Consider the following 24,391-nt stretch of genomic DNA (forward strand, 5'->3'; position numbering starts at 1 on the left):
AATAAGGCCAGGAACCATTTTTATAAAGACACTATGACATGAATGTCTCATATGTTCCAAAACGGGGAATAGATAAATTCTGAAGGGATCACTCATACAATCAAATTCCTCATGTGCAGCAGCCAACTCCATATAAGAAGTGCTAAAAGCTCCAGAGTTCAACTCCATTCTTTTAGCACAAGAAGTGCTAAAAGCTCCTGTCTTCCTTAGAAAGTAACAGGGAGGCATGGACACTTGAACTATGCCCACATCTTCTAATTCCTTCACACATGAAGACACTCTCCTTCAGACTCTTCCAATTGCATAGCTATAGGAAGCACTGTAGAAACACAACACTGGCTCATGTTCATATATCCGCCCTTCCAGCCCAGAGTATTCTGACTGATTAAGAACATGCAGTAGGCACCTGCAAGAACTGTCCCCATAAAAAGCTGGAAAGTACTCCTGCTAACAAGGCTTCAACACCTTAAATTTTAGATTAAACAAAGCACAGTGCCAAAGCTGGCAGTTGTTAGAGCAAATTGTCCTCACATCTTCCATTAATCCAGAGGACTGCAGTGATCAGCACAAGAGACCACGGGCTGGGAAGTTTGCTATGGACCTGCTGTATTAGGTTTGAATGGCCTGGTTTTGGTAGCAGGGGTGGATGTCCAGCAATCCGTGGCAGCTCCAAGCTGGATGTGCTGCTGGCCAAGACTGGGTCAGTAAGGAATGGTGATAACACCTCTGTGATAACATACTTAAGAAGAAGAAATAAATTATTGTGCAGATGTAACTGCAGCAAGAGAAGAGCAGGATGAGAATATGTGATGGGAATAACTCTGCAGACACCAAGGTCAGTGGAGAAGGAGGGGCAGGAGCTGCTCCAGGCACCAGAGCTGGGATTCCCCTGCAGCCTGTGGTGCAGACCATGGTGAGGCAGGTGTGCCCCTGCAGCCCATGGAGGAGCAGAAATCCACCTGCAACCCCTCAAGGAAACCCAAACCAGAGCAAGGGGATGTGTGAGAGGAGGCTGTGACGCCATGGGAGCAGGGTCCTGGCAGGAGCCTGCAGACCTGTGGAGAGAGGAGCCCAAGTGGAGCAGGTGTCCTGGCAGGACTTGTAACTCTGTGGGGGACCATGCTGGAGCAGCCCATCCTTGAAGGGCTGACCACATGGAAGAGAGACCCACACTGGAGCAGTCTGGAGAGAAGTGCTGCCCATGGGATGAACTCACATTGGAGAAATTCATGGAGAACTGTCTCCTGTGAGAGAGACCTCAGGAAGGACTCCTCTCCCTAAGAAGTGACAGAAACAACGTGTGATGCACTGACCATAACTCCCATTCCCATCTGTCTGCACTGCTGGTGGGGAGGAGTTAGAGCTGGGAAGGAAAAATGGTGGGGGGAAGGTGTGTGTAAGGTCTTACACTACATCTCATTATCCTACTCAGATTTTGTAAGCAATAAATTCAATTAATATCTCTGGAGTCCAGTTTTCCCGTAAGAGTATTTGGTGAGTGATCTCTCTCTGTCCTTATCTCAACTCATGAACCTTCATTATTATATTTTCTCTCCCCTGTCCAGGTGTGGAGGGGAGTTAGAGAGGATTTGGTGGTGTCTGGCACCCAGACAGGGCCACCCACTACACCTGTGTAATGCTGTTCACTCACTCTAAGCCAGTCTGTTCAGCTTTAAGCCCAAATTCATCTTGCAGTCAAGCTGCCTGGTTTCCAGTCCAAGCTCAGAAGCACATGTTTATGTCATGGTGATATTTGGGACAGTTAGAAAGAAAGCCTGAGCTCATCCAGATGCTCAGCACAGGCTCTGCCACGTGTTCCCTGCAGTGCAGTTTGGCAGGACACCAGCAGCCCACCAGACTCCTCCATTCCCAACCTCCCAGGGCTTTCAAGAGATGTCATTTAGCCAATGGCAAGTGGACAAATTGGCCAATTCTCCTTCACAGAACCTGTCTGCCAGTCCTATGCTGCTCTGGCGGGCACAAGGGACACCAGCAACATCCCAGCTTGGCACAGCTCCTCTTGGAAGGATTATTCATTCTCTTCTCCTGGCTTCTAGGCCATAAAGAGGAGTCAGAGGCCAAGCAGACTTCTCCCTGCTGAGCTCACTATATTTCCATTCCACTGCAAGTCTACAGGCTCTGGATCTTCCTGTGCCCAGGCAGCACCAGCCACTGTCTCTGTCTCAGAACAGTTTGGAGCACAGGCTCATCACATTTTTATCTGCAAAACAGTGGGGCTCCAGAGCAGAATTACTACATCTACAAGCATCTGCACTAGGGTGCTCAGGCTACAGATGTCAAAATCCAAAGCTTCAAAACAACAGAGAGGACCAGAAAGGTCCTTATTGTGCTTCTTGCCAGCTTTGGCTGACTTAGGACAAAACATTACCACTGCTTTGCTGGATTACATAAAGGTCTTGGAGACAGGAGCCAAGGATGGACCATTTCATGGCACAGACTTCCTAATGAGATCTCCAGCTGGTTTATGAATCAGGAAGCTCAGAGAGAGCTCACAGAAGCAGACATAAGCAAGTCTTGCTGTTCTTTTGAGAAATCTTTCTCCCAGAGATGTGCAGGAGAGGCACTGGAGCTCTGCAGATTTGTGAGATTAAAACACTGGAATCACTGCTTTTCTTCCCTGATGCAGCTGAGCATGAGGAAAGGGACACACTCCACAGCTTCAGGGCAAACATTAGCAATGTGTCTCTGGACAATGTGCCTCACCAGGCTCTTCCCCATTTATTAATGGAGCAGTTATTGGTAAAACTACCAGAAAAATCACTCAGCTCCTAGGCAAAAGAAGGGAGAAGTCCTCTGTAGTCACACACTGTTAATTAAAAATTTTAGCCAAAAGAATTAGGAGGAGGTGGAAATGTCAAGGTAGTTAATCACAGCTCCATTGCTTCAGTTTGTATTCTGCTTTAGGCAATCAATATTCCCTTCTTTCTCAGCTACCTTATCTGAAAAATGTGGTAATATATGACTCACAGGCAAGTTGGGACAGTGAATTAGGCTTTTGTTTACTGCATGGAGTGCCCCAGCATGCTGCAGCAGTATTAGGAATGGTTACAATGTGAAAGAGGAAACTACTTAAAAAATAGTCTCTTTGATCTGAATTCTCTCTTACCATCAAAGAGCTGGGATAACCTTGGGCCCACATTTATCAAGCACTCTGGCACTGTTCTCAGTGGAATCAAGTGTGGCACAAAATTCTTCAAACTGTTACCAAGACCTCATGAAGGATCCCTAGGAGGTCAATGGGAACTGTTGGGTTTCTGTGTGAAGGTAAGATGATGTAGCTAAAGGAAGCTAGCTGGAAGAACAAGAAAAACAGCCAATGGAAAATTCACTCACCCATGTACAACTTTGTGTCATTGGCATAGTAACACAAGTGGAAATTCAGAGATAATCTGAACTGTTATTGCTGTCTGTAGAGTGACAGATAAACAATGGTGAATCCAAAACCCCTGTGTGACAGGCAAGTGATCAGCAAACTGGAGACAGGGGTCCGGAGAGCATTTGAGAGATCTGTTTGTTACTGCAACTTTGTGGGGCACAACCAGCTTTACCTCCTTGCCAGAAATACCTATGATGAAAGTACCCTTCACAGGTTTTACAAAAAAACCCATTTTGTTGGAGTTAAATCTGTGCTTGGAAGTGATTTGGGTAATTTGTCTGCCTTTGCACTGAAATGGACAAAGAGCACTCCAAGTATCTGTTCTGCTGGTTCAGCCATCAGACCAGGAACCATGAGGAATCCAGAGAGGAAACACCGCCCTAACCCAGGAGAGCAGCTTTCATAGTGACTGCCCAACAGCTGGCTGTGTCACCACCTTCTTATTTCAGTGATGGAACACATGGTAAGGCTGCACAGAATAGGAGACAACTACACTTGGGGACCACTTTATGATGGAATAAATCATAGCTCTGGCCATCTACTATTTCATGAACACAGCTTAGTTGTAAGGGCTGTTCCAAAGAGCATAGACTGAGATCAGTCTCCAGCCTCACAGTCAAAGTTCAGTCATGCCCTGATCAAAGGGAGAGTGGACCAAGAGCATGTGATTAAATGTGTCACTGTCACCCCATGACAAAGCTGTGCCCCTCACCATGGTAGATAAAGGGACATTCTTGGGTAATCTCATTCATTGTTCAGTGGGGCATCTTTAAGCACAAAAAGTTCCCCATAAATATTTGAATATCAAAGTCTAATACTGATTTTCTGGTGTGCTCCTGAAAACAGGTTTTCTCAAAATCCCTTTTCTGACCAAGGTTTATAAAATTAATCTAACTTGTCTGTTCCACACCTTTACTAGTGACAATGTCCTATCCTAGCCATCCCACCTAACGGGTAAAGCAGCTTAAAGTTCTTCCTCACTTTGATGGTTTGGGATCAGTTTCTTATGACAAATCACAGGTTCTGTGGCCCTGTGTCATCAGAGGCACAGCTCTTAGCTCACCAATAACACTGAAAGTCTTTCTGGCATGTATTTTGCAGCCCTCAGGGTTTTTTAAAAGAGCAAGCTTCATAACTTTTGACATGTTGGGTAAGAGGGGGTGGATGCAAAGGTAAACAGTCACACTGTGGGAATTGCCAAATCAAACCCAGGGATCCTGGCAGGGAGGTGAGGGAGGGAGAAGGACCATGCTGGAGCAACACTCAGAGCAGAGAGAACTCTTACACTGAGGCTTCAGCCTATCCCAAAGTAACTGTTCATATCCCTATCCCAACAACCATTAAGTAGTAAGCCTGCTTTGATACTGAATGCATAAACCATTGATTTTTGCTGTCCACTTTGTAAACATTTTCACAATGTTTGTCTCATTTCCACTGTGTTTCTCTGACAGTTCCTATACATGAATAGGAACTTTAACTTTTTTACTGTGTTTCAGGGCTGGATGTGCCTCTGAGCTGGGAAGAAAGGTCTGTTCAACCCTTTCTCATCACATAATCCCTTTTCTGTTTCTTTCCCTGTCCTTTTCCAGCATTTTGATCTCAGGATGAAAATTAAGAATAAATGTTAAAAAACATGTTCTTACTTAGAGACATGATGTGCATAACTTCTGAGGAAAAATCCCAGCTTGACTGCCACATCAGACAAGTTAGAAATACAAAAGGACTTCCTGCTCTGACAAAAGAAGGTTAGTCTGATTTTCTGGCATAAGTATATTTAGAATTCATGAGCCTGTCCTTTCCTGAAAATTAGAATCTGGATCAAAACTAAAGAAGTGATAGGAAAACTTGTTTGGAAGTATTCTTAGTTCCTTTCCTGCAATAAATTTGGGTAATATTCAAAGTTTTATCTGTCATCATGGCATATGTATTATTCAAAAGCTGGGGCATTAAGAAAAGCAAGAAGGGAGGATTATTGCTCACACACATGTAAATCATACAAATTAGCAGTTCTGGGTAGGAATCTCCAGCTCCTGATGGCAACAGTGTCTTCTGCTCACTCTGCAAGTAAGGTCACTTGAATATTTTGAACAAAAATACTTTCTTTTTTTTTTCTTTCCCTGCCTGATATTTTTACACTGTAATCCTGGGTGTTATGTCTATTTTTGACAAAAGTTGTTTTTGTGAGTTTATCCAGTCCTTAGCTGAAGGAGTTCATGTTTTGTGGGGTTTTTTTCCCTTACACTGGGTTATTTTGCCCTCCAAGAGTTCACTAAGGCCTCAGATAAAAGCAACAGAAGAAACAACTAAGGCACAGAATTTTAAGCAGCCTAGAAAAATCACTCCTCTTGACCAATTGTGTAATCTGAGTTTTGACTGTATAATACTGCAAGTGCCTGTTGCTGCATTCCAGGAATACAGGAAATACATTATAAAGGGGGGGGAAAGTTTCTTATAGCTTTTTGTGTTTATTTCTATAGGTTTTCTTATTCAACATATAAAACCTTCAAGATATAATGTTTTCTCTCGTTTCCAAGTCACTCCTAAAGAGAAATTTCTGACCTTTTATCCTACAATTACAACATGCTATTAATTTAATCACCCAAGGTAGCAATCTCTACCCTCAACAGAAAAAAAAAAAGAAGAAAAAAGCAGAAAAGATGTCACTTTTTAGTGTAATAAAGGAAACACAGTTGAGTTTTGAACTATGTATGGTTTACATTCCCCTCCTAGAATGCCAAAGAAGCAACCTTAAAGCCTCTGACCTGAAACAGAAGGGCCTGTATATTTCTATCCTCACAGCTCTGTGCCCTAGGTGGAAGCAAGACCTGCATTTCATTCATCTCAAAATCCCAGAGCTCCCCAAATCCCTTTGTGAGCTGATTACATTACGGAGTAGCAAGACTGAAAGTTTTCTCAGCAAACTCTTTGGAACAGATACTTTGTTTCTCCAAACCTAAGCATTCTAGGTAAAGCAAAAAGTCTATGTGAAAGCACTTCACACAGGCCTTTTAAACCTCAAATTCTCAGCAGGAGCACTGCTGTTCTGGCATTCAGTCCTGATTCTCTATGGCTTGATGATTTGCAGTGAGATTATCCCATTTCTTTGCTCGGGCAGAGAAATGCCACAGCATTTCTAGGTCCCAAAACAGAAAGAGCACAGATTTTCTGGAGGCACAGGAATGTGCTACTACCCCCCAGCAGCAATCTAACACTGTGGAGTCAGCCCAGCAGCAATCCCCATCGGCCAGTTCTCTGCCCCAAAACTCTTTATCACCAGTTTCTTGAGTCATGGACCTGTTCTCTAACTGTGTGCTAGACATTAGCAGGGAACACTGAGGAGTTCCTTAACAGTTCTCTGGGTCACAGCATTATCTTGCCTGGGCAAGTCTGTGTCAGTGATACTCAACTGCTTTTCCCGTCCCTAGCTCTGGCTGGATGCTAATCACTCATTTGCCAGATGTGTGAGAAAACCACTGACAATTCTCTGAGAAAGGTCCTAAAATGTGTGCACTGGTCTGCAGAGTAAGGAAAAACATTGGTCATGCAAATAACAGTGCATGTGGACAACTGCATGGATCTCATGGGAAAATACCACCTTCACCAGTTCTAATGGGATTATTTAGTGCAAATACATCCCTTAGAAGCTACTGTTACGAACCTGTTTCTCAGTCTTCAAAACTTTTATGAATTTAGGCCACAATCCCAACCTCTTTTTCATTGCCCTCCTTCTGGTCAGCCACTGGTTTGGCAACTCTGGGTTGGACAGATGTGCTGAAATCCTGAAAATTAAAATTACTTTTTTTTATACAAATGAGGGATGCTTTACAAGGGCATGTAGCAATAGAACAAGGGGGGATGGCTTCAAACCGAAAAGTGGGAAGATTTAGATATTTGGGAAGAAATCCTTTACTGTGAGGGTGGTGAGGCCGTGGCACAGGTTGCCCAGCTATGGCCGCCCCATCCCTGGCAGTGCTCAAGGCCAGGTTGGCCAGGATCTGGTTGAAGGTGCCCCTGGCTTTGGAGTGAAACTAGATCATCTTTTAAGTCCCTTCCAACCCAAATCACTCTGTGAATCTATAATTCTACTCTTAACTTCTCTTGGCATGACCTGTTACAAGAACTGCAAGAGTACAAGAATCACAGATTATTCTGACACCGATGTGGGATTTCCGTATTTATTCTCTGCGCACAGCCCAGCTCAGCTGAAACGTTCAGCTCCCTTCGGGGCTGCGCTCTCCCTCCCGCTCTCCGCGGAGCAGGGCCGGGCACGCCCGGGAGCGCTGCCTCAGAGCCGTTCTGGAGGCCGCTTTGGCGGCCATTTCAGCACAGAGCCCGGCCCCGCTCCCCTGCACTGCAGCCGGGCCGCGGGCGGGACATGGAGCGGCCCCGCCGCCCGCACTGAGGGAGCAGTGGAGGGGCGGGACATGGAGCGGCCCCGGCCCCGCCGCCCTCGCTGAGGGAGCCGCGGAGGGCGGGACGGGGGCAGCGCTTGCGCGGCGGGGCCGGGGTCGGGGCCGCGGGAAGTTCGGGCCACGTGGGGCGGGAGTGAGGCGGCGGCGGGCAGAGCGTGTCCCGCAGAGCGCCCCGGAGCCCCGCCGCGCTCACCTCCGCAGGCCCGCTGCTCGCCCGCCCTCCGGCCCTCGCCATGGCCCCCGCCGAGATCCTCAGCGGCAAGATTGTCTCCGGGTACGTAGCGGGGCCGCCCGCCCGCCCTGCCCGCAGCTCGGCCGGCTTCCCTCGCCCGGGAGCCGCGGGGCTCCTGTCCTTCAGTGTGCCCCGGCAGAGGGATGGGACTGTGGGGGCTTTGGCTCTGTGGACGAAGCAGGTTTGGAAACACCCTACAGCCCTTTCTCTAGCCTGCAGCCAAAGCTCGCTTCTTCCTGGCTGTAAACTGGGAGTTAGTGGACGAAGTACGTGTTAAAGGTTTCAAGGAGAGAGCAAAGTGCCCCAGAACGCACCTGGTGCTGCTCAGCAAGGATGAGATGAGAGCCCAGGCAGGTGTGAAGGCACGGGCTGACCTGCGGCTTCTGTGCCTGCAGGCTGGACCGGTGGCATGCTTTATCAGCAGGAGTGGGGAACATGTGCTTTAGGTATGGGCTCTGTTTTCATAATCTACAAGCATTGACTGTTCCTCTTTAAAGGAAAATAAGTTAATTCACATGTTGACCATTCAACACATAGCTGAACGGTCCCAGGTGTCCTGTCAAAGCTATATAAAAGGTTTGGGAAACTTTGAAAGAAAAAGTGTTCTTGTACTTTTCAGGATTTACTTAGCTGGTAAGCCCTGGGTATAAGTGAGCCTGCATTGTGTCTTTTAAAAAAAAATAACCTCTGCTTGTTTTTCCTGCTGCCTCTCAACATACACATCTAGTAAGAAAGACAAATTTCCCCAATACCGGGGGAAATGCATTATAGTGGTTCTATTATATCCTGTGGAAACAGAGTTTGGTTAGGTAGGTTCATTGTCTATCTCCTGTGGATATAATCAAGGAATTCGGGTAGAAAGGTTACATTTGAAAAGGTATAAAGTAATCTCAGCAAAGCAGTTAGTCCTCCTTTTAGGTATTGCTGTGTCTGACACAGCTACATCTAACCAGCAGTGGAGCAGTACTGAAAAGTAGGCCTAATGTGCCTTGAATTTGAATGGTTGAATGAGGAAAGGCTGCTTGCATGTTTTTTACCTGGTATTTTTGGAGCCAGTATCACCTGTGTTTTGCAGTCTCTCAGTCTTATAAGCTTCGTTCCACCTGATGATTTTGGCAGTGCTGGGGCCAGCACACTCTGTAATGCCTGTGCTTGCTGCTGGTGGGTAGGTGATGATTTGTAGGTTTCTTTCCTGTCATAAAAAGTCACTCTGAAGTGCAGTTGGTCCTGGAAAGATGCTATTTGGGGTACAATGATAATTCACATTAAAACTTCTAGATTCCTTGGCATGGCATGTTGCATTACTTAATTTTAAAGATATAGGGGTGAAACCTTTTATTTCTGTTTGTTTTCTGTACTATAGTAGCAGCTATAAACTGTTCTCAGAAGACATTCATGATGTGCAAATAAATACCCAGGAAGAGGCATGAGCTTTTAATAGGCACATGCAGGAGGAAGGTTTGATTAACTTCCAGCACATCTCTTAAGGTGTTTGGCTGAAGTTTTCTTCCAGAGTCATCAAATCTTGACCTGAAGACACCACAAAATAAAAAAATAATTGCAGTTGCTCAGCTGTCCTTCAGTTCCTTTATTTGTGCTGTGTTTGTGTTCAACACAGCAAAAGCATCACCTGCTCCCTGTGGGCCTCGGGTAGTTCTGCCTTTTTCTGCTGGAGTTCTTGAAGGAGTCATGAGGGATTGGGCTGTCCAGCCTGGAGACAGCTGTGCCTTTCCTGCAGACCCCCGGAGAAGTGCTGGTCCAAGGGATTCTCCCTGTTCAGAGTTCACCTCCAGGCCAAGAGCCTGGCAGCAGCAGAAGTGATAGGCATGTGGTTTTTCTAGGAATTTTCTGCTGAACTGCCTGTTGTAGAAAGGGAATGTCCCTGACTTTGCATCAGCTGCAGAACGTTTTCAGCTACTGTCTTGTAGGGGGTGGGTTTTGTTACTTTACCCTTTAATCAAGAAAAATGTTTATTTGGAAGTCAGTCAAATATTGACAAATGAGTTGAATCAAACAAGTAACGTTCAGCTATGTAAAGCTGGGCTACTGTGTGTGTTTTAAATCAAAGCTCATAAGTATTGTGAACTTTTTCCTCCAGCCACCAAGCACCCCTTCCTCAAAATAGATGTAAAAATGCCTAATTCACAATCATACCAGCTATTTAAATGAAGATCAGGTGGATACTGGCATTCTTATTCTTGTGAAACATGAAAAGAGAATAAGGACTTTGAGAGAGTTTCCTTGCCTCTATAAATAAGGAAAACTTAATGAAGTGATAAAGCTAGTTCACCTTTGGAAGGCTCAGAAGAGGTACAAAGGAAAATTGACAATTTCAATGGCTTTGAGTATATCCTGTGAGGATGAAAAATGTGTTTAGGCTGGGCATGGGAAGGGGAACGCGGCAGGCATTGTTTTCTCTGTAGGATTTTGGTGTTGATATTAATGCATCAACATCAAAATGCATCTAGTCTGCTTCTGTCAGTACAAACAAGAAGCTTGCACAGTCTGTGAAATATATTAAATATTGGATGGGTTCTGCATCAATCTGAGTTGGCTGGTTACCTCAGGATGGATTTCCTCTACTTCTCTGAGTGGCTGTTTAGTAATTCTGCCTCAGATCTTGCTACAAGTTAAATTTGCTTCATTGGCAAATGAATTACAAAAGATGAGTTATTGTATAACAGCACAGTAAACAAATGACTGATGGGAGGAGGAAAAGCAGTGCTTTAAGTGTGCAGGATATGGTGGGTTGAAGGTAATAAAAATACAGTATTCTACACCTTTTATTGCTGGTATTCCCAGAAGAAAAAACAATCTCTGTTTCTTTGTCTAAAGAGATAATCAGAGCAAAACATGGTAGTTGCTGTTCTTTACAGTTTGTGCCCTGCAGTGAGTTCAGGCTTTACCATCTGAAAGAACCCAGGTTTGGAAAACTCTGGCTTGGCCCAAATTGGTTGGTAGGAGCAGGAGTGGAGCAAGATTTCTGCTCTGGAAGAATGGCTGATGAGTTGTGATGGCAGAAAGATTTGGCCCCTCTCACAGCTCCTAGGGGTGGGCCAGGTAGTGCTTTGGCTTTAGAGTGCTCTATAAAGTGGTGATCAGGCTGAACTTACAGCTGGGGACAACAACTCCTCAGCCTTTTCAGTCTGGGCCTTTTTTTTTCCTCCCCAGAGTTCCTATTGTAACTCCAAGTAAATCTAGTCTGAAATGGAAAAAATTCCCTGATTTCTGAGCTTTTTTTTACCAGATCCTGCCCACAGTGTTTCAGGCTTGCACTGAAGGGTCCCACACTGTGGATGGGCTGAGTTAAAGTGAGCTGCCAGTGCTATTGGTGGCCCCAAATACAAGCAACTACCCCTTGTGTTCAGTGCTGTGCAGACTCAGTTTAAAAAAATTGAACCCTGCTCTAAAGAGTTGATAAGAGAGGAGAAAACATTGTCTGGTGAGCAGCAGGGCCACAGATCTGTGATCTGTGCACATCAGCACCAGCTTACAGGGAAGGCAAAGAACATCTGGGGACTGCTGTGCCCCCTTTGTGGAATGAGTAAATTCTCAATATCATTTCATCACAACGCAAACCTTTGTAGATAGGGCCTAGAATATTGTCTGGAGTGCTGGCAGCCACTCATTCCAAAGGTGGATTGAGTCCTTACCTGTTGCTATTGTGTTTTCCTCTGATTAAATCACCTGATAGCAGGGTATTATATGCAGTACCCATTTTGGGAAGCAGGCCTGCAAGCATGTTGCAGCGTGGGAATGTGGTACCATAACTCATGTTTGGGGCAAACTTTTCCAAGTTCTAAGGACTCAGATTTGTGTTAAACTCTGTTGTGCTGTTGTCAGTCATCCACATTTGCAAAGTGCCTCAATTGCTGCATCTCAGACCCAGCTTGGACATGATGAAAGAGCATCTAAAAAGCAGAAATGTCTTTGTGTGTTTATCTGGTCTGAAGAGAGCTCATGCATGTATTTGTGCTGGCACAACCAAAACCTTGTGAGTATGGAAGTGGTAGAAAGTAGCAGGCTTTTTTCCTAGGAGGTAATGACAGTGTGCCAGGAGCATGAGACAAGAGGGTGGGAGATGTGAACTCATTCCAGCTCTAAATGATGTCTTCCTGCAGCTGGAGCCAGCTGTTGAATTGCCAGCAGTGTTCAGATGGTCTTTCCCAAGGTATTTCCTATCCCAGTGCCACCCATTGAGCCAACCTGTGACTTCCCTGAGGAGAGACTCCTCTGTGCCTCCTTTGGGTGCAGTGGAACGTTCTGTGACATTCTTCTCTGCAGTTCCCTCACAGCATTTTAAGACAATGCAGTTGTCCTGACCTTGGACGTGGTGCCATGGTGGTTTGGAGATTGGAAAGTTTGTATTTCCGCATTATGGTGTTGGTCATGGGAGCAGCAGGAGGTGAGCAGTGGCAGTGCTGGTGGCTGTAGGGAGGAATGGCTGCAGGGACAACAGCTCTGGCCAGGATGGAGCAGGACCTGGGGAGGACCATCAGCCTCCTGCAGCTGTCTCTGCAGGGCTGCAGCAGGAGCATTTCTGCTGCATGGTTACGAAACCCTTGGGGAATCTGTGATCCAGGCACTAGAGCCAGACCCTCCCCTTTGGGGACAGGCTTCTTCTGGAGCATCACTGTCTCTGAGGAGGTGTTTGCCAGCTCCTGTGTTTGGCACTCTTTACACAGACTCTGGACCCTGATACTCACAGAAGTGTCAGAAACACACCTGGTGTCATCTTCAGTGTGGTGCTATGTCCTCACCAACTGAGCACTGAGTCCGTAATCCCACAGGAGGGTGTGAGGTTCTGCTAACATGGGAACCATGTTCTCTCCATTTCCAGCAGAGCTAAAGGAGTGTAGTTTGTCCTTTGTCTGAATTTCTGGGAAATTCACTTAATAAATTTAAATTCAGCTCACTGTTGCAGCCCACAGACAGAAATGCTAACAAGTTCTTTAATCTTTGGAGCTGGCTGTTGCATTGTATGCTTAGAACCATGTGCTGTCCTTAACCTGTGTGGACCCTGGACTTTTGTTTGCTGCATGAATTTGTTTGTGGAAGGGCACGCTGGGCTTAGGGTCAGAGAGAAGGCTTTTGGGGAAGCAGACACATAGAATTGCAAATTTTCTATTTGAAGACTTAAAAGCACCTTCATACAGCTAGTTGATTTATCAATATGAACTTTTATCTTTGGGAAGGCCTGAGGTCCACAACAGAATTTTGTAGACTGTATAACTAAATAGCTGCTGGTTTGCAAAGATTATTTTTATGGCTTTGGGGAAAAACAATGATTTCTTCTTTTTTTCTTGAATTTTCTCTTAAACCTTTGCCCATGTGGTGTTTGTGAGCACTGGAGAGCATGGTACCCAACGCTAGGTGGCTGTCTGACAAGCGATTTCTTCATTCAAGGCTCCTAAAGAAAATCCCACGGACAGCACCACGTTTGTGTGTTTGTGTGTGCTGCCTTTCTTCGGGAGCTGAAGGGGAGGTGACTGGCGCCTCATTACAGAGAGTGACAGCAATGCCCTGTGGGAGCAGTTGTGGCTGCTGGGGGGGAAGGCACACCACAGCCCTGCTTCACAGAGGAAGCTGGGTGGGCTCTTTTCTCTTCAGCTGAGAGGACTGCAATAAAAGTAGTACCTAAACCTGGGGCCCTTTCTGATATTTCATGTTTGTTTGCATTTCTTATTGTTTGCTGGCCACAGACCAGTGCTGGAACTTACTGGAACAGCAGAGATCTTAGATGTAGTTCCCTCACTCACTGGCCATGTGCAGGGAGTTTCCGATGCTCCTTGAGATTGTTGTATTGTTAGAGGCTGCTCATGAGCCAGCTCAGGTGCCTCCCTAGGGGCTTACAGCTGCAGTGTAAGGAGAGGCACTTGGGGATTTTGCTGCCCAGCAGATGAATTTTTGTCACTTAAGCAGAAAGAATTGCTGGGCTGTGACTGGTCACAAGGGTTTTCAGGTGAAGACAGATGAGAATGTTGATTCTATGATCAGAAAGCATGATCTATTATTTTATTATATATATATTACATTATAACTATACTAAAAAGAATAGAAAGAAAGGTTCTCAGAAGGTTAGCTAAGCTAAGAATAGAAAAGAATGAATAACAAAGGCAGCTGGCTCAGACTGAGAGCAAGAGCCCCCTCTGCCATGACTAGTCAGTAAATTTAAACATCTACAGGAGACTAATCACAGATCTGCTTGTTGCATTCTACAGCAGCAGATAACCATTGTTTGCATTTGTTGCTGAAACTGCAGCTTCTCACATGGAAAAATCTTAAGAAAAGATTTTTCACAAAAAATATCTGTGACACTGGGCTAAGGTTTGCTATGAGACTTTCTGAACTCATCAGCTGGTCCTGATGTCAAGTGTTCTACTGAGGTGACAGCCAAAGAAAGGCTCAGATCTGGTTTCTTAAATAAGGCTGAGAACAGTCACTTCCACTGAGACTTTGAACCACTTGGCCAGATGCAGGTACCTCTAAATACTCTGAACCCACTCCTCAGGTGCAGCAGAGCTCTGAGCACGTGATTCAGGATGCAGCAGGAGAGAGGCACGATTTGGGATGTAGCTGGAGGCTGTGACTCCCTCTGAGATGAGGCTTCAGACAGCCTTAGGGCTGCTTCTAGCTGGGCCAGCTGTGCTGTCCCCTGGGATCAGGCTGCTGGGCTGAGGAGCTGTGTGCTGCTGCCATTTCCCTGTCTCCTGCCCCTGGCAGCTCTAATTTGGAGCTCACAGTTGCAGGGTGGAGTTGCCTCACTGGCTGTTTGTTTTCCTCTATGCAGGAATCACAGGCTCCCAGCTGGCATCAGCTGTGTCCCCTGTCCCTGTACCCTTGCCATTCACATTCTTAATGAACTGCCACCAACAGCACCTGCTCCAGTCTGGGAAGTCTGGTCCCACTCGGGCAGTAGCAGATTTGATGATACTGATGTGAGGCTAAATGAGCACAAGGAGACCTGAGTTTTACACAAAAGGCTGTTTGGTGCAGGGTGGATTTGCTCAGTGTGGTGGTGGCACCTTCTCATCTCTGAGAATGGGGGTGGGACGCAGGATGGCGTTCACACGGACAGACCTGTCATGTCCTGTGAGGTTTTGCTTACCTGGCTTTTGCTTCTGAGTGTCTCTCACATTTGCAGTGCAGTGCCTCAGGCACCTTCCAGTGCCATGAGCCCGTGAGAGGGACAGAACTGGTCAGTTCTTTCAGAATCCTGACTGCCTCTGGTGAGGAGATGGAGCAGTTGGGCCTCCGCTTCCCTGGTGAAAGATTCTGCCTGTGGGGCCAGAGGGTGGTTGAGAAATTGGAGGGGAGTGCAAGGCTGGGGAGAGGTGATTACAGTGACTTTTGAGCTGTCTGTGGCTAATTCAGTGCTGGGTACTTGTTATTAAAATGTTCCATGGTAAACTGGGTGTGAGTTCACATCTGAGCTAGAACAACCAATCAGTGCTCAGTTTCAAAGTTGTGATTTTTTACAGCTGTATCCTTAAACCTGCCTTTACTGAAGAGTTGGCCTGAGCTGTGAACTGAGGGTTTGATGGCTTTTCCTCACTCCTGTCCACCTCCCATTCTCCTCCCTGCTATATCTTTGGATACCTTCCTGCTTGTTTAGTTATTCCCCAGAATTTTACCATTGTACATTCATAATCCCTTAACAGGACAGTTTGTGTGACAGTGACAACTGGTGCCTCTGGGATTCAGGTAATTTTAGTACAGCATAGGTGGAAAGAGGATTTCCTTTTGAGAAAGGAGTTTGAAATCCCAAGTTTCCATGTCAAATTTTAACCTTTTTTTTTTTTTTTTTTTTTTACCCTTGTGTCCTATGAGAGCGTGAAGAAGCACAATGTAGACTTCAAAGAAATAAAGTTATTTAAATAAATCTGAATGAACCTGGTTCCAGAGTGTCTCAGTGATTTTTTTTTGACATCAGTTTTATTTGGAGATTGCTGGGAGCTGTGTACTCAAGGCATAAGTGCATGTTTGCCAGTCTGCCCATCTGTCACTTTTACAACTCCTGACTGTATCAGAACAACTCCATCACTGTATCAGAATTCACCCCTGTGATTAACTTCTACCTTGTATTTGTGTTCATTTCTTCCCCTTTTCAGACAAGTGAGAGAGAGACTAAAGCAGCAAGTGATGGAGATGACTCAGAAATTTCCAGGCTTCAGACCCGGACTTGCCATTTTACAGGTATTGTTTTCTTTCATGCCAACTACAGAAAATGAGAGTTTCTTTGCAGTGGTGAGGGCTGATGAGCTTCATCAAGGCTGCCTTGAAGTTGGTAGCATTTTATTAGGAACAGTGTTCTCTGTGAGATGGTGCCACAGTCCTGCTATGTCTTTTTGCTAAGTATCAGAGCCCAGCAACATTTTTGGGTTTTTAAGTTGTTTTATTTCTTTCTTCAGACCCTGTTCTCTGTTGAAGTGTTGTGTTTGTGTAAAGGTGAAAATCAAGCTGTTTGCCTGTTAAGAGCAAGCGGTGCTTGTAAACTCCATTTGAAATCTCTGCACTTGAGTGAGCCCTGAAGTTTGGCAGCTTTCAGAGATGTGTTTGTACCAGAAATCCTCCAAATGGGATGTTTATTAAGTCATCTGGTCTGCTGTTACGTCAAAACATGGAGAGAAAAGAGGGGTAGAGAGGGGAGGGAACTCAAAACTAAAACTACTTTGGCCAGGATGACTTTGAGTACAAGGGATGGAACAATATCCTGTTGCTGAATTGGATATCCCTCAGAAGTGAGCAAGTGTTAGAGCTTACACAGAAAGGCTTGCAGAGGTAAAAGCACATAACAGGCACAGGGGTTTGACCTGTGTTTGGCATAATTTTTTTCCTTTGCAGCTCTAAAAAAATGGAAACTGTGCTTAGGTCAGAAGGTGACCAGCAGTAGCAAGTGTCATGCTACAGGAAGGACCTGTGTGTCCACAAAAGCTAGAGGGAATGGAAGTGGCTGCTTAGAGCAGTGACTTTTGTCCTTTTTCAGTGTTTTGAGCCCCTGCAGGGCCTTTGGTGCCTGTCTGTAGATTCCAGTGCTAATACCACAGTAGCACACAAAGGCCATGCTCCTCTTTGATGCCAGGAACAAATTTGTGCTTGTGTTTTGTTTTGGGTTTTTTTTCTGGTTTTCCTTTCCATTAGCTTTAAGCAGATTGTCTCTACAGAAGCTTTGTCTGCAGATGCTTAGAAGGAAGGAGGGTCTAAAAATTTCGTAGTGCTTTGATGAAAGCTGCTGAACTGTTGGCCTCATAAAATGTGTTGAAAAATTGCTGTCTTGTGGCACTACTGGGTTGTTTTCCTGGTGGGCCTTGTATTCAGTCCTGGATTGTCTCAGAGTCCTTCACAACCTTTTGCTCTTTGGCTATCTGACACTTTTGTAAGCTGTCAAATAATCTGGGCTTGGCGTTCATCTCCTAATGTTGATATTTGCAGCTCTCTGTTTTTAGTGAAGTGAGGACAATGACTGTTTCTTATTTGTAGCACACCATACATTATGTGCTCTGTTCTTGGGAGGCATCTGGTGTCCTCTGAGCTCAAAGAATAAGTCAGTTAATCTTTATTTTTTTTGTTCTATAGTCAGTAATTCCTTATTCACAAAACATATGTTTGCTGACATCTCCTGCTTCTCTTCCCTTTGTGAAGCAAACCTTTTCCTAAATCCTGCAGACTTTACAGGGAGACAGCCCCTTTATCTGTACCTAGGAGGAAGAACCAATGTGTTCTGGGTGATCAGGTCACTCCTGCAGCTTGTAGTCTATGTGAGAACCAGGGATGGCTCCTGAGTACCAGGGAACAGAATTTCAAGAGCTTGCTTATCAGCTTTTCCTTATTTGACCCCTATTTTCTTAAGGTTAGAAGGAATATTACCTTTAACAAAACACATTGGATGATGCAAGTGGTCTCCTGAAATGCAGTTGTACTGTGAGCACTCAGTACTGCCAAAAACTGCAGGCATTTGTTCCACGTGCTTCTTTTTCTTTGTGCACCACTTTGTCCTTGTTTTGGTTTTTGTTTGGCAGGAAAATTCCCAAGGTTCAAAACTGCAGGGGAAGAAATGTCTCCATCAAAGCACACACGTACATAAAATTAAGATTCCCGAATATCAAAGAGGCCCAACGTTTTTGAAAGCCTTAATCAGATAATTGAATGTTATCAGCACCTGCTGATGATGTTAATTAGCTAAGGATTTAACTTTCTCAGATCAGATGGCAGGCAGTATTTTCTGCTTTGGGGATCACTGTGTTTTTAAGGTTTTTCAACAGGTGCAAATAGTTTGTGCAGGAGATCAGACAACTTCTCTTTAACTGCCTTGTTCTTGAAAGAACTTTCCTGTTAGCTCCAGCTGTTCATATCCTCTATCAGTGTGTTTTACAGTAATTCAGGAATGCCTCTGTCTCCTTGATGTGGATCCAAGGGAGCTGAGGGTTAAGCCCATCTCAGCCTGTGTCTGGGTCTCTATTCTGTGCTGTAATTCAACTGTCTTTTCATCCTTAGGTTGGAAATCGGGATGATTCAAACCTCTACATTCAGATGAAGCTGAAGGCTGCTGCTGAGGTAATCCTGGACTTTTAGGACTACTTTTTACCCTCCTACAGTAGGTCAGATCTGAATATGAAAAACCAGATGCAAGGCAATAGTTTAGTCTAAGTTTTTCGAGTATTGGGGAAAGCAGTGTTGGCCTGAATTCTCAGTTACAAGAATTGTGTAGGTGTGTAACCTGAGAGCCAAGGGGGGTGCTCTGGTCACAGCAGTGTGCCTTGGTGCCACTTTTTGTGTGATCATCACAGATTACATTTGTCTCAAGTGCTGTGTCTTTCCTGACCCTTGGCCTTGTTCTCATCTTCCCTGCCTGTGGGAAGATAAGAACAAGGTACCTGCAGTTGCTTTGTGCTTGTCACAGGTAGAACATTACATGCTACAACAGGGCAGGGACACAGATCAGTGCATTTTTCCCTGGCATTTCTGCTGGTATTTTAAGGCAGTGTGCTGTCAAAGCTGATGTTGTTCATGTCAAAAGGTGAATAGGACAGTTAAAGGACAGAGTCAGTAGGCAAAGCACTAAGCTTTCTTTGATGGTATTTCTAAATCATAGGACTTGGATCCTTGTGAACAGGAGATAGACTTGGGAAATATGACAGAATGCAGCTGTGATTTAGCTGGATAGAGAGATTAGCCAGATCAATTGGATGTCAATTCAGAAATCAGATAATTTGTTGTTATTCTCATTTGCAGATTGGGATCAGTGCCAATCACATAAAATTGCCAAACACAGCAACAGAAGCTGATGTAAGTAATACAGCCAGTGATGAAAAAATACATAACTTCAGTGTTGTGCTGAAGATATCTTTGCCCTGTCATTGTGTAAAAAAGGACTACTTGCCTTGGTACTAACTAATGAAAAAAGATTTGGAACCTGGTGAGGTGTTTTTGTTTTTTTTTTTTTTAAAGAAAACTAAAACATTACAATGTAAAATTTAGAGATTTTAGGAGCTTTTTTTTTTATAAAGAATGTAATTGGTTTATACTTTTGGGTGGAAAAGCTAAACATAAAGTTTGTATATTTTAATCCAGATAAGATTGTTTTTTCCTTTGCATCAGTCCTATTTCAGTTCATGAGCCATTAGTTTTTTGGTGTTTGCTGTTGTAGGTGCTCAAGTGCATTGCCTCTTTGAATGCAGACCCAGCTGTTCATGGCTTTATAGTGCAGCTGCCACTTGACTCGGATAATCCCATCAACACAGAAAAAATAACCAACGCTGTTGCACCTGAGAAGGACGTGGATGGGTGAGCTGGCTTCACCCCTGGAGAGCATGACAGCTACTCCAGGAAGAAACCTCTTTTCTTTATTTTCTCTTCAACAGTGAGACTGGATATCTTACTTGGCCTTTATTCTTTCAAAATACAGCTTAAGTAGCATCAATGCTGGGAAACTCTCTAGAGGGGACCTTGGAGACTGCTTTATTCCGTGTACGCCAAAGGGATGCATGGAACTCATCAGGCAGACAGGTAAGGAGGCTTCCATCCATTATCCATGAGTGCAGGAGTCTTCAGTAAGTGTAGAAATCACACACATTGTGAGGCTCTGCTTCACAGCTTTTGCTGAGATACCACATTTCATCTCTGCTGCCCTAGATAGTGGCAGAACTAGGTTAAAATGGTCTTTCCTTCCTCCCTCCCAGCTGCAATTCCCTACCACACACAACAAAGAAAAGCAGAATTCTGAAGTACCAGAGCCAGAGTTAAACTGACCAAGACTCCAGTTTAGCTTGCGTTAGTGTGTCCCAGGCTGCACAGTGACCTCTCTTTGCTCTCTGTGGCTGTGTGGGGCAGGTGTCCAGGTGGCAGGGAAGAGAGCTGTGGTGATCGGCCGCAGTAAGATCGTGGGGGCTCCCATGCACGACCTGCTGCTCTGGAACAACGCTACAGTCACCACCTGCCATTCCAAGACCTCCACCCTGGCTGAGGAGGTGAGGGCAGCCTGCAGTGTCCCAGGCCACTCTGCTCTATGTACCGTGCTGTTGCTGTGAGTCCTTAGGTCTGGGGTGTCTTTTTTTCTGAATAGGTTTCCCAGTTCTGCTCATTGCGTGGTTGTGTAAATACTTCCGCTGGAATTAGGATCTTGATTATTTTTGGCACTTAATTAGAGGGGTTTAATTATAACAATAAAATTATTATTTTTGTTGTATTTGAGCAAGTGCTGAGAATTTAATCATCCCTTCCTAATCTCCATGTAGGGGTTGGCAAAACAGCATATGTTTTTGTTGTTTTGATTATTTTTTTAACCAAAAAGACCAGGTGGTCTTCTGCTCTAATGGCTGAGAAACGTTAGGCCAAATGATTTCTCAGTGGGTTTATTTTTTTCAGTCGATTTTCTATGACAGGGAGTTGGTACCATTTTCCTCTTCAGCAGTGAGAGTGACAGAAATAGTGTTTTGCTGTGCTGCCACCTACTTGGATTTCGTAGAGCCATCAGCACTGCCAGGCTCTGTAGGCAAGTATTAAAGCTGAAAAAGGGAGTAGGAGTGTTTGAATATAACTCACAAAGTAGATCAGAAACACTGCAATGCTTCACGCCATTACGTTGCTGTTCAGTAAGACCATCATTAGCTTGATTAAAAATTGAAGTGCTCATATTTAATGATATCTTAAAAATAGTTTATCTCCCTTGAAGATTAAAAGAAAAAAAAATCCAAGGGATAGCAGCTTCCTAAGCAAATGTGAATGAAGCAGTGCAGGAACTGACAACAAGCTTTAGCTGGGGTCTTTAACACCAGCTTCATGACTGGATCTGTCAAATTTACTGAATAGTCCCTGAATGAATATTAGTGCTGAAATGCAGTCAGAGTTGTGTGTTATGCAGTCCTGGACATGAAAAGCACAAGACAGTGCTGTCACCAGTGAAGTGCTGCTTAGTTCTGTGCAGGGGTTGTTCTTGGCTGAGCAAGATGAGTTCTTGCTGTCTGATGAGTGCTGGGTATATTTCTAGCACTGAATGTGCAGGGATATTTGAAGGAAGAGAAGAATATTCAGAAGGCTTTAATTTTATCTAAATGTAGCCTGTGTGATCCACTTGGGAATCATGGAGGAGTTCAGAGGAGGTTGTGAAGTGTTGACTAGCAATAGTTCAGGGTTGGAGTGTGAAAATAGGCCATTATTTCTAGCTGCAGGAATCTGTCCTTGCCAAGGAACTGGCAGCTACCTTTAAATGCTGAGAGTGCCCTTCCATGCCTCCAATGGCAATGGGTGAGCACAGTTTCACTGCAGCTCAAGCTGATTTAACTTGCTGCAGAAGCAGCTCTGCATTTTTCCCCTGCCAGTGTGATACACAGTTGTTTGTTGTTGTTAAATTTCTTTTGTAGGTTGGCAAAGCTGACATCCTGGTGGTTGCAGCTGGAAGAGCTGAAATGGTAAAAGGTGAATGGATCAAGCCTGGTGCCATCGTGATAGACTGTGGAATTAACCATGTGCCAGGTGCGTGGGCAGTGTGTAACACGTGGGGATGTGTTTGTTTGTGTACAAATGCAGTTGCTAAGCTCGTGAATTCTGTTTCCTTGGTGTCTGTGGTCCACATGGACTTCTTTCTCCTGTAAGTCTCTCCTAAGCAGTGATGACAACCTCTGGCAATGCCAAAGTAAAGAAAACACTGGTCTGAGGCACTCTAAAGCAGATCAGAGGCAGTTTTGATTCAGCCTTCAACGAGGCTGATGATTAATAGAGGAAAGAGGAGGCCTACGAAATATTGCAACAAAATATCCATTTAATTTGCTCCAGCTACATGGTGAAGTCTTGTCACTGTTGTCACTCTGGAGCTCAGGGCCTTGCTGTCATTACTTCATGCTTGGATCTGTTGAAGCAGTTCCCTTTGAAGTACAGAAATGACAAGCAGTCTCTTAAAGGAGCTGTGGATTTGTTGAATCACAGCATTAACTTCTTAGGCTTGAATGGTTGTTGTCTTGAAACAAAGCAGATTGTGCAAGAGTATTGGTGACAATGGCTCAGGCACAGAATAAAGTGCTTTAACATAATGGATTTTAGGGTAGGGTTTCACTTAGCTGCACCTTCCTCATAAAGATGCTACAGACAGTCTGGCAATTTCTGTTTTCATCTCATTTTAAATCCAAATTACAGATATTGAATGATATGGAAAATTAGTCACTCTTACTGTGCTACACCCACAAGGCTTTTAAAAGGTAGTTTTCATAATTAATCAGTCATTTTGTTGCCATTATTTAACAGAATGTAAAGAAATTTCTGTTCAGTGGTCTTGTTACTCAACGTTGACATTAGGCTGCTTTTAAAAACATTAGTCCTCTATCTAATTAAAACTAAAAAGTCATCTGCCGTTCTGTTTGTTGCTCGATGGTTTTGTTCCAAACAACCCAAACTTAGGCCATTTGCCAAAACCCACAAGGTCACTGCTGATGTGCATGAAGCAGAATGGGCTGGAGTCTCCCCAGCTGCCATGTTGCAAATAAAACCCCCATTGTGTTTCTGATAAATGATGGTTTGACCTTTTCTCAGGCTTTATTTGAACTGCATCTCTGAGGACACACCCCTGTTCCTTTACAATCAGCCTGCTCTGACATCTGAGCTTCTTGTGCACCCAGCCCAGTCAGTGTCACGTGGAGTACACTTAATGGCATTGAGATTTGATAATTGAGACTTGATAGAGTATCATGGAAACTGTCACATTTTTAAATGATGGGTATTATAGGCTCTGGTTTGTTTTTTTTTTTTTTGTTTTTTTTTTTTCCTGTGGTTTTCTGAAGCTGCTGAGTTTTCCTGACTTTTTTCCCCTCTGTTATGTTGAGAAAAGGTTTTCAGCTGAATCTTTTGGGAAATGAGTACCAGAATTGTGGGAATTGCAGTGCGACAGAGCAGCAGCCAGCTTGCTGCCTTCTCCAGCTAAGTCACTGTGCAGATAGAGTTTTGCTGCTGGCTGTGATGGGGTGGCAGCACATGGATCTTACCACAGGTGTAAGTGCACCCAGCTGGGTGCCTCCCAGGTGCAGCTGGAGGGCTTGGCAATCTCTGCATATGCCTTTGGTTTGCTAGTCAGGGTACCCATCCATGCAGATCCCAAACTGATTTGATATACCAGGACATTTCCTTATGCTGTCCTGCCAGGCTGGAGCTGGGACAAGTTACAGCCATGTAGCACCATACAAGTGCAGCTGTTGTGCTTTTGGATGGCCTGAATGCTCCAAGGGTGCTGGTTTGGAGGCTGGAAGAGACACATCTGGCTTGGTGTACTGCAGTTAACAGAATTTCCTTCAGCTAGGCAGAGAGCAACAAGCAGTCTCCTGATACCTCTACTAGAGCAAGCAAGTGCCTCTTACTTTCCAAACTGGGTTGTATTGGTCTCTCCTCACTGCTGCAGTTGGAGGGCTGGTCCAGCAAATATCTAGGTGCCTTATTCCAGGCCTGTAGAAATTGTTTAGCTGCAGAAAGGGAAAGCAGTGCAGGTAGAGGATATTCCCAGAGATGGCAAGCCCTGGAATGTCCCTCTCTGAGTCCTGATGGAGGAAGCAGCTCTGCTCACAGTTGCCTGCTGTGGGATTTTGCAGCCCTGGCTAACAAGAAGCCATGAGAGTGGAATAAGAGAGCAGCTTTTTTGCAACATGATTATAGTGTCACTGATACTCCTGTAACTAGTTTGTATTTTTTAAGAGTGGGATGATGAATATTGAAAAGGTGAAATTATGGGAGAGATGGCAAGTACTGTGTGTGAGCTTTCTCTCAAAAGAATATTTTGCAGGTAATTGAATAGCTCCTATAGCTCCTAGGCTGTGCTCAGCAGTGCCTGTGTGAGGTGCAGATGCAGAAGCAGGGACTGGGGGTTAGTTTGGC

General features: G+C 44.7%; 1 protein-coding gene across 4 annotated transcripts in view; it reads left to right on the forward strand.

Moving 5' to 3' along the window:
• Nucleotides 1-7,900: 7,900 nt before the first annotated feature.
• MTHFD1 (methylenetetrahydrofolate dehydrogenase, cyclohydrolase and formyltetrahydrofolate synthetase 1) overlaps nt 7,901-24,391 on the forward strand; it is a 49,710-nt gene continuing 33,219 nt past the window's right edge. For all 4 annotated transcript variants that reach the window (XM_074542231.1, XM_074542229.1, XM_074542230.1 and 1 more), the window contains exons 1-8: nt 7,901-8,083; nt 16,153-16,237; nt 18,536-18,595; nt 19,274-19,327; nt 19,689-19,825; nt 19,947-20,047; nt 20,372-20,508; nt 21,901-22,012. In XM_074542231.1, the coding sequence (XP_074398332.1) occupies nt 8,043-8,083; nt 16,153-16,237; nt 18,536-18,595; nt 19,274-19,327; nt 19,689-19,825; nt 19,947-20,047; nt 20,372-20,508; nt 21,901-22,012 (727 nt within the window). In that variant the 5' untranslated portion in view covers nt 7,901-8,042. The remainder of the gene's footprint in view (nt 8,084-16,152; nt 16,238-18,535; nt 18,596-19,273; nt 19,328-19,688; nt 19,826-19,946; nt 20,048-20,371; nt 20,509-21,900; nt 22,013-24,391) is intronic.

Source organism: Zonotrichia albicollis, chromosome 6 (assembly GCF_047830755.1).
Source record: "Zonotrichia albicollis isolate bZonAlb1 chromosome 6, bZonAlb1.hap1, whole genome shotgun sequence".
Classification (NCBI taxonomy): Eukaryota; Metazoa; Chordata; class Aves; order Passeriformes; family Passerellidae; genus Zonotrichia; species Zonotrichia albicollis.